An 18,844-nucleotide genomic window follows, 5' to 3' on the forward strand; every position below is an offset into this window, starting at 1 on the left:
CTTAGATTCCAACAAAGTCCAGACCACCCAGAAAAGCTCTGCTGTATGATTTCTTGAGGATACAATGCAAGCAGCAAAGTAAGCCTTCTTCACTGCCTTCACCATCATGCAGTAGGTGCAATTATGCACTCCAACACATTTGATTTTATATCACTTATGCTCTAGCACTCTTCTGGCCTGTTTCATCACCCAGAAAGCCATAGAACAGTCCAGACTACACAGTGCAAGAGAAGGTGCTTGGGAGTGATTGCGCTGATAGCCTGTCATGCCTTCCCATTCCATAGCATGACTAGAGCTTTGACACGATCACCAGCTCTGGCTACTGGAATTTCCCCAGAGCATTCAGGAATCCATTGGATTCCTTAAGTCTCCAAGGGCAGACCATCTTAATCAGTCCCCCCCACCACACACACACACACACATACATACATACTTGCAGGGGGAGACTGATGCATGAGCCCAAACTTCACCAGATAGTGTTCTGACCATGGCAATGGGGTAACATCAACCCCACCACCACTAATATCCAGACCATTACCAGCCCAGGGCGAAGTCTAAATTAAGGGTTTGCCCTGCCCTACATGTTAGCCTGATGACAAACTCAGATTGCCCCATGGTTGGCATGGATACCATGAAGTCCCATCCCAGCACAGTCAAGACAACTTTGGCATGAAAGTTGAAGCCATCCAGGACCAATGTCCTTGGGTTCCCCCAACACCACATGCAGGAATATCTCAGCTCAGTAGATGGGGGGGGGGGCGGTGATACACCAACAGTATCCTCAATCTGTTTGTTGGCCCAATGCCAGGTATAGGCTTCCTGGTGAACAAGATGGTATTTTTAAAGACCATCATGACTCCCCCTGATGAGTATTCCCCCTGTGACTGAGTACTCAGGCAGGCAGAGCTGGGCTAGATTGACTCCTCCCAGATTTCCTATCCAGGTCTTGGTGATGCATGTCAGGCGAGCTCCCTCATTCATAAACGAATCATGGATGGGTGAAGCTGCAAGCCACTGTGGGATAAGGAAAGGGCCAGCAGTAGAGAAGGTCTGAATGCATCTATATCCTCTGAATGCTGATTAAGACATCGATATCACAGTAGATAGGCTAAAAATGGAGACAGCATGATCAAGGGCTACAAGACAGATGCACACTTCAATGGACCAGGGTGTATGTGGGCAAATCCTAACAAGCAACACAAATGTTTTAAGGTGTAGCTAGCACTTTCTAGGATAGTCTGCACATGTGCTTGCAGATCCACATGTGCTATTTGCATCAAACTAAGCATGTGCTCATGTATCTTAGAAAAACATTCTGAGGTTCTGAAGTGATGAATCAATCTGCAAACCAAAAGCTGCCAACTGAAAGCCATGGAATACCAGCACAGATGAGGTTCAATTTCATATTATGTTGCTCATGGACCTTAGAATTCAGATCCCAAAAATATACCTATGCTGCCTCAGACTAAAGCAGGCAAGCCTCTATGACATCAGAGTGGATAAGCAAATGGCAGCCCAAAAGGGTCTCGATAAATGTGCATGACCTGGGCCACTTACAAAATCCAAGAATGGTTTGATTAATGGTACTGGTAAAAATTGGTGCCGGACAGGTTTCACAACACTTTTGGCCCATTGTACTATTACAGACTTGCCTGGTAACTGAGTAGCACAGAACACAAAATCTTGGCCCTACTCATTGCTTTTGGTCAATGAAAATACCAAACTGTTTATATTTAAACACAGCTTTCATACATCCTGGTTTGGAAAAGTGAATTCTAACATTAAAAGGACCAATTCCCCCAATACCTGTGTGGCAGCTGTTCTTTTCAGTTCAGGCCCACCCTGACCCGTATGTGTGATACCAGGCGAGCACTTCCACTGCCGTGGGCCTGAAGAGCACATCCGTGACTATACAGGACTACCCACTGTCAAAGCTGCTGCACCTGCCCATGTGGATGGTGGATGTGACTCAGGTGGAGGGGTGCATGTGGAAGCTCTTTAAGCACCAGGGCTACGACCCTGTCCTGGCCAGACGCATCCTGTGGCACTGGGGGAGACCAGGAAGCATAATACCATGTGGTTCTACAGTTCCCCCACCTGTGCGCAGCCATCGCCCATGCCTGCTGCAACAATGGGAATGTGAACTGGAACAACCAGAACTTTCCCCTCAACAACTGCACCAACAAGCACGTCATCCCGTGGTAGAAGGGGGCAATGAAGGCAGTGTTTGTGGAGGCAGCCAAGGCCATCCTGGGGGGCACGCCCTGCTGCATCAACCAGAACAAGTCATCGGCCAGGGTGTGCAGGACCCCATGATGATCACAAGCAACACCGACATGACAGTCGTGGTAGACAGCACACCACCTCCTTTGAGCACCAGGGGCGCTGAAGGACAGAATATTCACATTTAGCTTTAACTGCAGGCTGCCTCCCACCTGGCTCCTGATCAGCACCCAGGAGATCTGGGAGTTCTTTACCTAAACCTCTGAGGTTGAATAGCTTCAACCACAGAGAACCCTTATTTGCATTATTTGCCTGGGGCCACCTCTCATCCCGCCCCTAATTTCCTGTTCTCTCACAATAAAAGCAGCAGCAGCAGCGCCTCAGATGGAGGGGAGCCTCAGGAGGGAGCATCTCTTATGACCAGCCTCCGACAGTGGCTTCAGTGGCGATGAGGCAGGGCTGCAGGAGGATCCTCAACCCCCTCAGCACCACGGAGTGATGGTCCCACTGCCCAGGACCCAGCACCTTCTTCTACAGCCACCTGCTGCTTGACCTGTTCCAGCTAGAACCCTACCTGCCCCTCCAGTCAATGGTCTGACAATTTTTGGAGACTTCAACATGGCAAGAGCATTATCCAACCTTGGTATTTGTCCTCTGCCAGATGAGGAACCAGCTGGACCCCTGCCCAGTGTGGGCAACCAGGACTCAGGTGAGGGCTGCTCTCAGTGCATGCATCCAGCTGCTCAATGAGTTTTCATTTGTCATCCCTCCCCGAGGAGAATCCATTGACCTCACCTGCCACGAAGTTGCCAGACTTCATCCCCCGAGAAGCCCAAGCCTTCTCCCTCGAGCCCCTCCCCAAAAGCAAGCCAAGTCTAGAGGAGGTGCCTCTGAGTCAGAAACCCATTGCCTCTCCCAACACCCTCACCCAGAGAGGCCTCTTCATAGGGGAGGAAGACTCGGATGAGATCACGGCCTCACTTGCAGCTTTTGAGGCCGACAAATGGGCCGGATAAGAGACCCTTGCCTGATATCCCAGTACCACTTGACCCCATCCGGCCTTTGATCCAGGGCAGGAGATCCTGCCCTTCAACAACTGTCCAGCCAACCCAGCTCCAGCCCCAAAAAGCTTCACCAAGAATAACAGGGTGCCATCACCCACCACTTTGTCACCACCTACAGATGCACCTGTCCCTCAACGAGCTCACCAGCACCAAAGGGCAGTGCAGCTGGCACTGCGAATAATGTCACCTGCATCCCCGCTGATGTGACTGTTAATACCATATGTGGAACTGGTTGTGTGCAAGTCAGTAACATGCATGAGTTCACTTCTTGCATAACATTACATGTAAAGCTTTTCAAGTATTTGCAGTGGTGTGCATAAAACTATGTGAACATGATATCATGCATACTATCAGTCTGCATAGAGCCACCTCTGGCACCAATGGCCACATGGGCAAAACTGTTGAGAATTAGTCTACATAATGGCTGTTTAAGCCATAATTTAAAAAAATAAGGTTAAAAGAGAGACGGGGGGGTCTTGTAGGAAATACCTACTAATAGATACCATAAGTGCACCAAACATTTGATTTTAACATTGTGTTATAAAAAGTGTTTAATTAAAAAGATCTAGCCACAAGATATGCTTTGTAGCCTAAATTTCAAACAACGTAACATGTAATGTCCAGGAGTATAAGGAAAGCACAAAAAATATTCCCAGACTAAAATACATTAGAACAGTTGTCAATATACTGAAAATGTCAAGCATTTACTTTTTTTTCAGCTAGTACCTGAAGTCCAGACACACGTTCAAACATGAAATACAGTTTCTTTCAAGTATAGTGATTACTGAAATTTGAATGTGTGCTTAAAAGAGTTGATGCTGAGGTTTAAAAACAGTTTATTTTGTGACAAGATTATTTTTTTAAAAATAAATAAGACAGGCTTGTTCTTATAGGGGGCCTATATTCCAAGTCTTGATTTCCAACCTCTTTTGTTGCCAACAAATGCAGCCATGATCAGACCTTTGCACAACTGCACTCCTTCACTGGAATCTCTGGAAATCAGCTGTTTAAGTGAAATGAATGTAAGTCATCCTGTGCAAACGCTATTGAAATGAATGGAAGTTGTGCAAGAGTTCAATGGGACTCACATGGGACAATTTCCTTATTAGATTGTGCACCTGATCAGATGATTTTTAAAACAAATAAAATCTGATTGGATACTGCCAAGGTAAACATGATTATTTTATGCACAATGATTTCCCTAAACAGGCAGAACAGGCCTGGCCACAGTAATTCCTAATTGACCAAATAGTTATTAACAGCTTGCTGGTAAGAATAATAATACAGGACTATAAAACATTTCCCAGAAGCAGAGTTCAACTCGTTTAAAGTACTGCTCCAAAAGTAGATCTCCAGACCAAATGATTGGGCAATGAAATGGTACAGTGGCAAGAAAAAGTCTGTGAACCCGAATGATAATTACGGAAATTCCATAGTTTTACCACAATAGCCTTCGTGAATCAAAACCAGTCCTTTTCTAAATATTCTAAGGTTTATATTAACTAATTCTGTGTCTTCTGAAATAAAACAATGTACAAATTAGGCAAACAATTAGTACTTAAGTCAGGGTACATGCAAAAGTAAGTGAACCCCTGGTTGCATCAATTCAATTAAAGGAAATCATTAGAATCAGGTGTTTAATTACATAGATCTTCAGGGGTGAGTTTGGGAGGCCCTACCCGATAAAAGGATCAGAAACTTTGTGAATTTGGTCTTCACAATACCGTTGTGTGGAAACATGTCATTCCACAATCCAAAGACCTCTCTTAGGACTTCAGAAAAGCAGTTATTGTTGTTCATCAGTTTAGAAAGGGTTACAAAATCATTTCTAAGGAATTGGGGGTCCACCAATCCACTGTCAGATGGTTAGTCTACAAATGAAGAAGGTCCAAGACCACAGTCACTCTACCAAGGAGCTGTCAACCTACCAAAAATCTCTCCAAGAACAAATCAGCAGATCATCCAGGAAGTCAAAAAGAACCTCAGAGTAACATCCAAGGATCTGCAGGCCATTCTTGCCTTGGCTAATGTGCGTGTTCATAACTCAATAAGAAAAAGACTGAACAAGAATGGTATTTATGGGAGGATAGCCAGGAGGAAACTGCTGCTCTCTAAAAAGAACATGCTGCCCATGACATTTGCTAAAGATCACACAGATGAACTGCAAAACTTCGGGAACAATGTTCTCTGGACAGATGAATCAAAGGTAGAATCTTTTGTCCTCAATGAGAAATGTTATGTTTGGCAAAAAGCAAACACTGGGTTCAAGCAGAACTTCATCCCTATCATCAAGCATGGTGGTGGGAAAGTGATGGTTTGGGCCTGCTTTGCTGCCTCAGGACATGGATGGCTTGCCATCATTGACACAGCCACAAACGCTGCAGTGTATCAGAAGATTCTAGAGAATGTCAAGCCATCCATCCCTGAACTGAAGCTGAACCAAAAGTGGGTCATACAACAAGACCATGATCCTAAACATACAAGCAGATCTTCAAAAGAATGGCTGTGGAAGAAGAAATTCCATGTTTTAGAATGGCCTAGTCAAAGTTCAGACCTAAACCCCATTGAAATATTGCGGCAGGACCTGAAGTAAGCTGTTCATGCAAGGAAGCCCTCAAATGTCACTGAGTTGAAGCAGTTCTGTAAGGAGGAGTGGGCCAAAATTCCTCAAAACTGATGTGACAGACTGACCAACAATTATAGGAAAAGCTTACCTGAAGTCATTACTGCTCAAGCAGCTGCCACCAGGTACTGAATTTAAAGGTTCACATACTTTTTCACACACGGATATTGAATGTTGAATCAGTTGTGGATAAATAAATGTTGAAAAGGCATCATGTCTGCGTGTCATTTGTTTACTCAGGTTATCTGTTGTTCTTTATCTAGGAGTATGGGGTTAGATTAAGATCTAATAACATTTTAGGTTGGAAATATGGGACAATCCTAAAGGGTTCACAAACTTTCTCACCACCGTAAATGCAGTCCAATGTAAGTAAGTGTAAAGTGATGCACGTTGGGGCCAGAAATGAAACTGGCTTTACATATGCACTGATGAGGTCTGACCTGGTAGTAATTAACCAGGGGAAAAAATCTCAGGGTCATGGCAAACAGCTCAGTGAAATGGGGCAGCAGGGAAAAAGTCAAACTCTATGCTAGAGATTATTAGGAAATGGATAAAATATAAAACTGTCATATTATCATGCTGTTAGACAAATCTACTTTGAAACACATTTGAAATACTGTGAACAGTTCTGATCATCACACCTGAAAAAGCATATTGCAGAGCTAGAAAATGAGTAAGTACAAAAGGGCAACTAAAATGAAGGGGCTGGAACATCTTCCCCATGAGAAAAAGCTACAAGTTTTTGGCTTAGAAAAAAGTCAACATCAGGGACAGGGGGGACATGACAGAGGTGTATACAAATTGCACACAATGTGGAGAAAGCGGACAGAGACATTTTTCTCCCTCAGCCATACTACTAGATTTGGGGGTCATCCAATGAAACTGATTGGCAGGAGATTCAGAACAAGCAAAAGGAAGTGCATATTCACACAGCACATATTGTATAGAATTAAGCTTAGATGGCTTTAAAGGGGCATTAGGCAAATTCATGTAGGAAAAGTTTATCAGTGACTAGTACACATGATGGCTATATGCAGCCTCCAGATTTCAAAGGCAGTATGCCTCTCAGTACCAGCTATTGCTTCCCAGGAACAGCAGAGGGCTATTGCCTTCATGCCCTGCTGTTTGTGGGCTTCCCAGAGGCATCTGGTTGACCACTGTAGCCAATATCTGGAGCACATATATTGTTTGTAGTTTAGTTCTAACCTCACAGGTTTTCTTACTCTGGTACCATTCCACAGACACAGGAAAACATTTCTACTGTAAAAACTAGCAGAATATTAGAACTGCCTGGCTTCTTTCTAACATACTGACCTAAAACAAACAAAATTACAGTACACAGGCTCCAACATAATTCTACTACGCTGGTGAACTACATTATCCCAAGACTGCAGTGTAAAACAGGGGATCATAATTAGAATTCGTAAGACCCAGGCAGTTCTTCACTTTTCACTTTCTAGTGAGAAAGAAAGAATATCCCACCCTCTTGTGGCTTCCATTAAATGCTTCTGCCCATGACTTATCCATTCTTCTTGGTCAACATACGTCCTGCCACAAAACCAACATTTAAAGGTGAGTTTTGATGCTTCTGCTGGTGAAGAATTCACCACCTTGTAGCTATTTTTGTGGGTCTTCTTTAGTTTCATTTTTAATGTGTTTTGTTTGTTTATTTCACTTGCTGTATCAAAGTTCTGAAATGTAAGTTTTTTATGATGTCGTTTCACACCAAGACAATGAATCGTTCTTTCTGATAAAACCGCTTTCAAAACATTGCCTTTGTACTTATTAATAACCTTCATTACATTAATTATTTCTGGTGAATCAACATCAGGGTGGTTCAAAACAACTACTGGCTGGTTGCGATGAGGGCATTTTATCAGCTGATCACTTTTAAATGGTATAATCCTAAGGCATCTCATTAAAGCAGGAACCACCTTAAGGAAGCAATCCTCTTGAGTTCTTGGCCTTTTCTTGTACAAGTTCTCTCTGGCATATAATTGATTACCTTTGTTTTGAGGCTCTTCACCCTTCATGGCCCTTTTGTTTGGCATGTTTAGATCATTGCCTTTTCGGAGTGGTAACACTCTATTTTGCTGGCTACTACTCTTCACAATGGGATCTCCTTTAGGTCTGTGCCTATGTGATACACCCTGATTTCTAGAAGCTTCATTAACTTCATTCTCAGTTGGCAGAGATGGATCTTTGTCACATTTTTCAGAAACACAACAAGGAACTGGTCTTGGAAGAAATGTTTCATTGCAATACGTAGAAGAGGATGGCAACATTTCATTCCCATTTTCTTTTTCAGTTGGACCCTCAATACTAGTACAGTTTAACACCCTCAGTATAGTCCCTTGAGGAATGAACATTGGAGAAGCAACACGCATTTTATTAGTCACTCTGGTTTTCTTTATAGCCTCTGTAGGTGTTTCTAGTGGTTGTTCTCGTTCTTGCTTATTGGAAGAGGTGGCATCATTTGTTCTCTGGGGACACAGCAGAACCTCTTGATCCAATTCAGCAGTCAAGGCATTTCTTTCACACTTTCTTTCTGGAGATGACAGCACCTTCTCCTTTGAATCTTGACTTTTATCATGCCTCAATGAAGCAACTAATTGTGATTTCATATTTGGTTTAAATGTAGACATTAACTGAGCAATTTTTCTACACAACAACGATGTAGGGCTTTTCTTGTGCAATGCATTATCCCATTTTATGCCTTCTGGGACATTTACAGCACCAGCACTAAGGGAAAATACAGATGAAATCACTGGACCCTCTAATGACTCATCTTCATCTTTCATATTCTGTCCAACTGCAGATTCCGAATGACTGTATTTCTTTTTCATGTTTTCTCCATTTACCACCCCTAAGACATTCTTTGAATCATCCAAAGTTAGAGACTTATTCTGTTCTGTTTCTTCAATCTTTTCAGAAGGGTAAAATAAACTGGAACCAAATAAATGCATTTCCGAGGCTGCTCTAAACTCATTACGATGTTCTCTTTTAGCATTACTTAAAGTGAATGGCATTTTATCAAATACAGTGGAGGGCGGTACACTATTGTTTTCCTGAGCAGCATCAAAAAAATAATTTTTAGACATATTCCTGCTTTCAGAGGAGGAAGAAGCTAAGCATATAGATGGATCCATATTATAATTTATGTGTTTATTTTTTGCACATTTTCTCTTTTGAAAACATTCTAGACAATTTATTCCATGAGGAGAGATCACTGCTACAGATGGTGACAGATCATATCCTCTCTCCGCATTTTCTTTACAAATAACATTTTCCTCATGCAAATTTATTAAGTTGCAATTTAGAGTAGTACTACTTGGACATTCAAAATGCTTGTATTCTTGTATGGCATGAGGCTCTTCAGGAGATGGTGCCATAAATCTGTTTGTTTTTTCTCCTTGTTCTACACACTGATTTCCAGATTCTGTTTCTTTACACATCATAGCCTTGAAGGTAGTTTCTTTCAGAGGAATGAGTTTAAGAATCAAATGCTGTGCACCATTAACCTTTTTAAGTTCTACTATTTGTGCCAAACAATTTGGTGGAACAACAAATTTAGGTGGTGCAACCACTGTTAATGGCATTTCAGGCATTATAGGCCTTTTTTGGGGAGAATAAACTTCAACTTCAATTATCGCATTTTCATTTTTCTGGATTTTGACATCAGATGACTTATATATATATTTATCCTGAATGTATGCTGTACCTTGACTGCATTCTGCATCACCCATTGAACAAACAGCTTCAGATATTTCATCTTGAATTCCTAAAGTCATTATATTTAAAGATAAACCTGAAGATCTGTTTTGCAGCAGAGCTCCCTTAGCAAGTCCCTTCTGCACTGGGTTTTGCTTTGGCAAACACTTTGTTTTTTGCTCAGCTTTTGCACCTGTCAGCATCACTTGCTTATCAGTAACTGTTGCATGTAACCTTCTTGTATGTTTGACTATATAATCATGCCTAATAGCACCATATTCACAATAGTTACACTGGTATGGAAATCGTCCAGTATGTTTCACCAAATGTCGTTGGAACTCCCCTTTGGTGTAAGATACGCAGTTGCAGTGGGAGCAAATAAATTTAATCTCTTCATGTTGAGCTAAATGTTTCTTATATTGTAGAGGATCCTTTGTGGAAAATCGACATTTGTCACAGTAATATTTGTCTGGCTGAAAGTTTTTTAGTCTGAATGTTCTTAGAGTTTTACTTGGGGACATTTTCTCTTTGTTTCCAGTATCAGAGGCACCTGTGGGATCAATCACAAAATTTAGAATGGATGGCATACTCAGCCTGCACTTGCTACAGACATACTGGTTATCTTCACCCTCTTGGCATTTCTGTTTCAGCAATTCCAGCACTGAGCTCTCTTGCACACATCTGCACTTAATACACCTTATCAGATGCAATTCGGTTTCCTCAGCCTTTTGATAACCAAAATTACAGTTTTCATCATTTGCTTTTATTGGATTTGATTTAGCAACACTGGCTTGCTTTGGTGACATGGTCAATGAGCTATGGCCGTTGTTTACTCGGCTGGCATACAGTGTTGGTAAGACTTCCCTCATTTTCTTCAGCTGCATTTCAAAAAATGATCTGGCACAGATTCAGTAGTGATAGACATCATAGTCATTCATGCATGTTGTTCACTGTAAAGTTGCTGCAAATGAAACATATAAAGAAAAATTGTTTCTAGGTCAGCATATACAACACCTCACATTTTAAGACAGCAATATCTCACTCCCTAGTACTTTACAGGGAAATAAGTCCTATGGATTTTAATGGAATCTTCTTCCAAGTAAGCATGCTTGGATAATAGACTGTAGGAATTGTTGTACACAAGAAAGCAAATTATTGAAAAACTTTAAATTGCAGCAATACACTGGATACCAGAAATGTAAGAAAACAAAAACGTAAAACAAAAAAAAGCCTAAAATTGAAATACTATTTAAATATCTCACTACCAAATGGAAAATAAAAAACACACTATAGGGCATTAATTTATATTATCCCACTTACCAATGCTATATAGATTAAAATTCCTCAAAATAAATAAATGTTTAGACTAGTACAATTACCCACTATTTATTTTTGCTAACTACAAAGCTTACACAGTGCCAGAATATCCATCATTCAAATTAGGCACGGCAATCTTAATGAATCAAACTACCGACATTTGTGTGTTCCTTAAAAATTCAAGCTAAATATGTATAATTGGCATTTGAGGCTGATTAAAAGTTTGACATAACATCAGCTTCCACTTGAAAACCTGTTCAGAAGTACCAGCTGGTACAGAATTCAGGGGCCCACAGGGATTAGGTGCTGGCCACAAAAAGGGGGAATTGAACAATGCAGGCCACCATAAGCTAGTTGGAGGACTGGTGGTGTAGTAAAATGTATTTCACCCCACAGATAACCAAGAAAAATGTTCTTGTTGTCTGTAACTTTTTGGTTTGCACTCTGTCTATGCTGTGGAACCAGCTTATGCAATACCAAACTCCAAGCTTAGCTACAACAGCCCTCGTTCAGCCAGGAGCAGAGACAATAAAACTCTTGAGCTGTACCTGTTATGAAGTTTGGGAGTCCAAAGTTGAACCACTGTAAAACTCAGTATAAAGTTATAGGGTAGGATCCAACGGGGACCTACCACTAGTGGCAAGCATCGTTGGTTCCCGGTGCATGTGCAGTTGGTCCCAGCAGGGGTGGCAGCAAACACACAGTCCCTACCACCACCACGATGTGGTGCTTTTGGGGACAAGCCCCCAAACAACCACAAACACAAATTTCTGGAAAGCGCAACCTGCCCATTCCAAAAACTTGCATTTCCATTTGTTTGGGTGCTTGCCCCGGAAGCGCTACATTGCCACCGCAGCTGATAGGGCCGGCCGCATGTGCACCAGGAATTGGCAGTGCACGCCACCAGCAGTAGGTCTCTGTTGGATCCTACCCCCTATCAGCAACCTTACTTCCAACCAGTGATTACGATCTCTGAAGTGTCTGCACCTAGATATGCAAGACAATTTTCTATGAGGCTCCCTTTTCTGAACCAGAAAAAAAATGTTTTTAGGCTGTAACCCTATATCTACTTACCTAGTAGTAAACTCAATTGGATTTAATGGGACTTACTTCCGAGTTAATATGCGTAGGATTGTGCTGTTACTCATATAGGAACTGCAGAGAATGGCTAAAAGGGGATGTGTATATATGACTGATTGCACACTCCTATGGTTCACCTTAGGAGTACTAGTAATAGAATATTTAGCACTGCAGTACCCAATCTGGAATGCACTCCCAACTGACATCAGACAGGTATCTACAATTCTGACACCTCCTACAGTTCTGATGCCTCCTCTTTATGCAGGATTTCCCTGAGGTGTGACCCAGCTAGTTACAGTTTAGTTGTTCATCAGTCAAGTTACCATTTTATTGTCATATTTTGGTATTGGAGTTATTAGGTTCGCCACTTTTGTTGGGAAGCAGTATATACATTTATGAAATAAAATAAATAATAAATAAATGTATTTCTCTGCATTACACCGAATGACTTGCATAATTCTAAACAGTTGAAAACTACTCTTGAGGCCAATCGTATGCATGTTTACAAAGTTGTAAATCACTCTAAATTCGATGCGTTTTATGCCTGAGTGAGCCCTTAAGCTGTTTTTATCTTTTGATTGTTGTTGTCATCTATTTATTTGAATTTTTATGCCTGGGGATCATAGTTTTTTTCCCCCATGTTGAATTAATAGGCAGCATGTCAGATTTTAAAATAAATAAAAAATAAATATGCATAATACAACTACAAGAGATGAAGAATGACATGAAAAGTAAAAATCCACAGTTGGGCAATACCTTTCTTAGACCAACCAAAATGCCACAAAAGATTGTGCAAGCTTTTGAGTTCTCCAGAACTCTTCACCGTGCTAGGTGGTACAAAAAACAGGGGATGTAGCCTGATGAAAAGTTGTGGAGAACTCAAAAGCTTACACAACCTTTTGTGGCATTTTGGTTGGTCTAAGAAAGGTATTGCCCGACTGTGGAATTTTGCTTTCTCCTCATGGACCAGCACAGCAACACTGATTATAGAAAATGAGATTGTCTTACTATAATTATTAAGACACAATGCTGAAGCCAAAAAACGGAGTATTTTGAATGTAAAACCAAATTAGAGATTGACATGAAACTGCCAGAGAAAGAACCATGGTAACGCCCTACCCACCTCCCTCCATGGCATGAAATGATAATCTTTCTTGGAGCACAGGAAATAAGACCCACAAGTTAGCATACACAGAATTGCAGCTTCAACCCAACTTCTTCTAACGTAGCTGAGCTGTGGATGGGGAAGTACAATATTTGTATTTCAGGAGAGTTTAAGGCAAAATCCCAAATACACTTCCTTGGAAGTTTGCTTAATTTTGTTTGAGTCTTGCTTCCAAGTAAATGGAATGACGCTGTAGATGTGGGCAATTTCAAAGCCAACCCCTCCAGCTTCATTGCCTTGAAGACTGCATTTTGTTTGTCAAGTCATGTCTGGGAAGCAACTACGAGGTAACAAGTACCAAGGTGGCAATCCTTGGTACACTCCAAGGATTGTCTGGGAAGCAGCTACCAGGTAGCAAGTACCAAGGCAGCAGTCCTTGGTACACTGAGGCACACTCACCTCAGGCTCCTTCACACAAAGCTTTTATCCTGCTATTGGGATTGCTCACTCATGGAAGTTTGCGAACCCTTTTCATGACGTCATTAACCTCCAGGGCAGATCCAGAGGTATTTCCTGGTTATTGTGCTCCAGAAAGATCTGGAACTAATGAACCATTTTTGAAAGTTGGAATGTAACGCCATCGAAACAGCCACTAGACGGCGCTGCTTCGTTGTGTTCTATGGAACCTTGCAAACTAAAAGCTCCCCTTCTCAGCAAATCATGGGGTCATTGTCTGGGACCCCGCGACAAATATGGAAAGGCTCCTGAACGGGAGGGCTGCAGGGGTTTTCTCTAGTGTAAAGGCAGCGCTGGAAGTAAATCCAATGGTGGGTCTTACTTCCAAACAAACACGCACAGCACTGAACAGGAGTGACCTGCAGACAATGCCACACGACGCGGGGCAACTCTAAAAGGCCAGCTCTATTCCTAACCATTAACTCTTCCCCCGTCCCTGGCTCGCGTGGTCCTTTCTTCAAGGAGCGGCGACATCTTTCTTCGCGAGGAACGGCGGAGGAGGTCGCGCTCGCCGGTCCTAGCAATGCTCCGAGCGGCCGCGAGAGGGCGGCCCAACGTCTCCCTCCCCGGTCGCCGCTTTCGCCTGTGGCGCCGGACGCGGCCGGGCGAGCCCCGCGCTCTCCCCGCCGAGGGCGACGGACGCAGAAGGGGCGCGAGACCTCCGGAGGGGAAGGCGGCCGCGGAGAGAGGAGGCCGGACGACCACCGAAGCGGGACGCTCTGCGGCGACCGCGAACGAGGCGCTTGCCCGCCGGCGCCGCTCCAGACTCACCTCAGGCACAAAAGGAGGCGCCAGCTGGGCAGTGCATCCGCCGCGCCAGCCAGCCGTTCGCGGCGCTGCTCTGCTCTGCTCTGCTCTGCTCGCCCGCCCGCCTCACAGCACCGAGCGACGACGGAACTGACCTCAGCTCCCCTCACGGCGGCCCGCCGCTTGATTGGCGGGTGCTGCCGCCGCCCGAAGCGCCTTGCCAGCGTTCTTAGCGAGTCGGGCGTGCGCGCACCCGGCAGGCGGGATGGAGCTCTACAGCTGGACGTGGAGCGGGAGCGCGCTGAAGGAGGGAGTGGGAGGCGCCCCCAATGTCTGCCGTGTACTGCGAAGGCTTCGAGACGCGCCTCAGTTCCTTGGGAGTAAGTCCCGTTGAACTCAGTGGGGCTTACGTCAGAGGAGACTCCCTAGCCCCCCACAGCGAATGGCGTTAATTTATGAAATGTGCGGTCACAAGATGTGGGGATGACTACCACCTGAAGAGTACAATCCTATGCATGCTTAGACAGGAAAAAAAGCCCTACAACTCCCAACATGTAGGATTTTTTTGTCTGGATTGCACCCTAAATGGCTTTAAAAGAGGCGATTAAGGGTGCAATCCTATACATGTTTAGACAGAAAAAAGTCCTGGCTGGGGCATGCTGGGAGTTGTAGGTCTTTTTTCTGTCTAAACATGCATAGGATTGTGCCCTAAGACACACTGAGGAAAGGTGAGACTACCAATGGCTACTAATCATAATGGTTCTGAAGGCTGCTTACTGGGGAATAACCGCAGGAGAGGACGGACTAGTTGGGCACTGTGGCAGATAAGGTGCTGGACTAGATAGATCTTCAGTTTGATCCTGCAGAGCTTTCTTATGGTCATGACACACAGAATCAGGGTCAAAGGAAGGGAAGACGGTGGGGATACCTAGGGAAGGAAGTGTAGATTCCCAGCATAATACATGGAAAGCAGTTTTGTCCAGTGCCTCTCTGCTTTTTCAATAATTTTGATGCTGTCTAGTGGGCCAACTTCTGGGGGTTTGATTCCATCTGGGTGGGTGCTGTACCTTCTAAACCTCTCCTCCTTGCAACAAAATTTGATTGAAATCAATGCTGCCCAAATAAATACATCAAGTTTTGTGACAGATCACTTCCAGAAGCTTAATTCTGTGAACTGCCGAAAGAGCTTCGGCTATTGGGCAGTATAGAAATGTAATAAAGAAAATATGCCATGGTGCGATGAAAGGGATTGCCACATTTGCAGTGCAATTCTATAAATGTTTACTCATTCATAGAATATATGTAAGTATGCATAGGAAGGATTAGAGCCCCCTCTATGTTGACTGTGAAGTAAGACACATCGTTATTAAGGCATTCTCCCAAGGAAGGGTGCTTAGGATTTTATTGTGAACACACGCACGCACACGATTCAGTCAAACACAAAATACTTTTCAGTTTTACTGACTTCGAAGGAAGAGCTCAACATGTGCTTAAGTACCTGGCAATGAAATCTTTGGGATTTAGAGGTCCCTAATTTTGGTTAGGTCACAACTTATGTTTTATATGTGCATTTCAAAGGAAACAAGGTAAGAGAGCAATCCTATGTCCCCTAGACAGAGTCTGGGGGAGATAGGATTTTTCAGTTTCCCAACTCTGACCTCATAGATGGTGCTACAAGCATGTAGCCAGCTAACCATCTCCCCTCCCCCTCATAACCAGGGCAGAGAGAACTATGGCAGCTACCCCTCCATACCTGTCCATGTTCGTAACACAGAGCATGGACGGCAGAAAGGGGATGTTCCTAGGGGCAGGAAGAGGAGACCACGGAAGCTGTTTTAGACAGCTTCCTATGCTGTCTCCAGCCCCATTCCCTCCCTCTCCCTGAAATCAGGCATCTAAGGCAAACTGCAGGGCAGCCATAGCATGAAGGTGCTTCAGCCGCCCTGCATTGGATAGGTGGTTGCCTCCAACTTCAGAGGAAGTCAGAGGCGACCATCTGTCTCAATAGAATTGCCCCCTACAGGTGTAACATCATATCCTTTTAACTTATAGAGAAAACCTAATCGCACCATTAAGTCACAGCTCACATTTATATCCACAAACCACAATATAACAATCATGAATCCAGCCCATGGCAGCAAAACATAGATCCAAGGCATGAAGATCCTCCTGGATTTCTGTGATTTTAACCTAGAAACACTACTGTTAAGTTACAGCTTTTATTTGTGCCCACAAATTGCACTATCAAAATTTATTTATTTAAAAAAACTTATATACCACCTTGTAGTCCTAAAAATAATGGACCTATGGTGCTGTGCCACCGCTATGGTGCAAGAACCTAGATCATGCTTTACAGGCAGACACCTCAAATCTACAGTGTGATCACAGCTCACATCTATGTCACAACCTGCATATAGATATACATTCTATGGTTCATGATATTGCCATGGTGCATAAAACAAGATTTGAGACATAGGGTCTTCTTGAATTGCCATGTATTTTATAGAAACACCAAAACAACAAAAACCACCTGTATTTTATTGCAAAAATCACAGATCTGCCATCTCATGGGAGCTCAATGGTGCATCTTTTTAGTCATGGATTCTCATTATTTTTACATGGAGACTTCCCAAATCTACTGCCTAATAACTAGGTAGTGGACTGATTTGGAAAGATTCAGGAAATGTCCATATCAAAGTTGGGCTGCTCAGAAGCAGGTCGAATCTGACACCCACCCCATAGCCCTGAAGGTTCATTAACTGGATTGGCACGGAGATCCAGTCAAATGGAGGAATGCTCTCTCTCAGAACTACAGTTGGCCCTACTTGCTTAGCTTTTAGAAAGGCTGTGAAGACATATCCTTTAATTTAGCCTTTTAAATTATGCAGTTTTAATGTTGTACTGTTTTTAATTTGCTTTTATTCCTATTCAGCCATGGGAAGGAGAGGGAGAGTATTGTGGTGCCCAACTATACTGTCTTTCTGAAACAGAGATAATCAGTCACCATTTCAGCTGCATACATCACTGGGGCTGCTAGTAGGGATGTGCACTGACTACAAGATTTAGTTTGGATCCCACTGCAGACAACAGCCTAATTCACCCCAGATTGATTTGGAAGCTGCCTGATTCAACTTGGGGACAGAATCCAAACCTGACTGGGAAATCTGAAGCTTCATCCCTCCCGTTGACTCTCATTGGAAATCAACAAGTGACTATAATGTTTTTTGCTGTTTGAAAGAATTGGATGGAATCTGCAGGCATAGTTATCCCTGCCAAATTTCAGACAAAGAGGTACAGGGAGTTTTGTGCTAAGGTGCCTTTTAAATTTTAATCGTTTTAGAGAGAGAACTGCTGGCAACTTTTTAATTTTTTGGCAGAATTGGATGAAATTTGAAGTCATAGTTGCCACTTCTAAGGGGATCAAACCTACCAAGTTTCAGACAAACTGGTACAGGAAGTTGTACAAGAGCAGCCGTTACAGTTTGCTTATATGTGTTTATCCCCAACCTTTTTGTGGGCAGTTATGAAAATGAGTTGGCCCAAGACAGCACAGAGTTGGCCTAAGCTTAGAAATGGCAAAATTTCAAAAGGATAGGTGCAGTGGTTTTTGTGGAAGATATGTCTTAAAATTTAGGAGAGGAGATGGCTTGCTTCCCCTCCGCTCCCCATCCATGGTGTGTGCTTGGCAATTTGTATGAAAGTGTCATACTCATAGAGGTGTTTGGGGCAAGAAACCTTTGAAATGACAAAAGGATAGGTCCAGGGTCTAGGCAATTGTGATGAATGAAAAACAGTTTAAGGCTTTTGTTTGTTTTCTGCTCTGTTGGCACCAAAGTCACAAAAGTTCAATAGGATAGAGTTAGATAATAGATGTGGAACATACAGAGGCAGGAGGACTTGAACATCCAGCATTTTCTAAACAAGCATGCAATGTTACTCCCTCCCAGGTCCCACAGACTCCAAACAACTCTTTTAATCTTCCTGCTCTTGGGAGAGAGAACCAGCAAAAAGCACTGAACACTCAAACAGTCCTGTGAGATAGTACTTCAACATCCCTCTCCCAAAGTGTTGGGCCTGGAGATCCCTACTGTGATTAGAAGCTAGGGCATTTTCCTTATATGGACAGCTTGGGAAGAAATGTATCAGTTTTTGCAGGCACACTGTCTGTGTCGCTCTGAATCAGTAACAAAGCTTCAGGCGAGCTCATATTTATATCAGGCCACTTCAGAGGAGTCCACTTTGATTTGGACATCTCTCGAATCTTATTGAATCTGCTTGATTTGGTATTGATTTGGCCAAATCTGATGCACAGTCCTAGTTGCTAGACTCTTGTATTGTACAGATATCCAAGCATTCATTATGGTTATTTATATTCCACCTTTCAGGACTGAAATCCTTCCAAGGTGGCTTACAAGTAAGATGAAAATACTTTAATAAATTCACCGTAAACATTTTTTT

General features: G+C 43.1%; 1 protein-coding gene across 1 annotated transcript; it reads right to left on the reverse strand.

The window, feature by feature from the left end:
- Positions 1–3,822: 3,822 nt before the first annotated feature.
- ZNF518B (zinc finger protein 518B) lies at positions 3,823–14,492 on the reverse strand. Its single transcript, XM_084860354.1, has 2 exons — positions 14,411–14,492; positions 3,823–10,582 (listed from the first exon to the last, which is right to left on the reverse strand). The coding sequence occupies exon 2, from the start codon at positions 10,503–10,505 to the stop codon at positions 7,353–7,355; it is 3,153 nt and encodes a 1,050-aa protein (XP_084716480.1). The 5' UTR covers positions 10,506–10,582; positions 14,411–14,492; the 3' UTR covers positions 3,823–7,352.
- Between the last annotated feature and the right edge of the window lie 4,352 nt (positions 14,493–18,844).

Source organism: Heloderma suspectum, chromosome 5 (genome assembly GCF_057233095.1).
Source record: "Heloderma suspectum isolate Gila_16-S chromosome 5, 16-S_ref, whole genome shotgun sequence".
Lineage (NCBI taxonomy): Eukaryota > Metazoa > Chordata > Lepidosauria > Squamata > Helodermatidae > Heloderma > Heloderma suspectum.

Bases quoted from the DNA above. Each gene is read 5' to 3' on its own strand.
- ZNF518B (XM_084860354.1), bottom strand. From the start codon at position 10,505: ATGCAGCTGAAGAAAATGAGGGAAGTCTTACCAACACTGTATGCCAGC.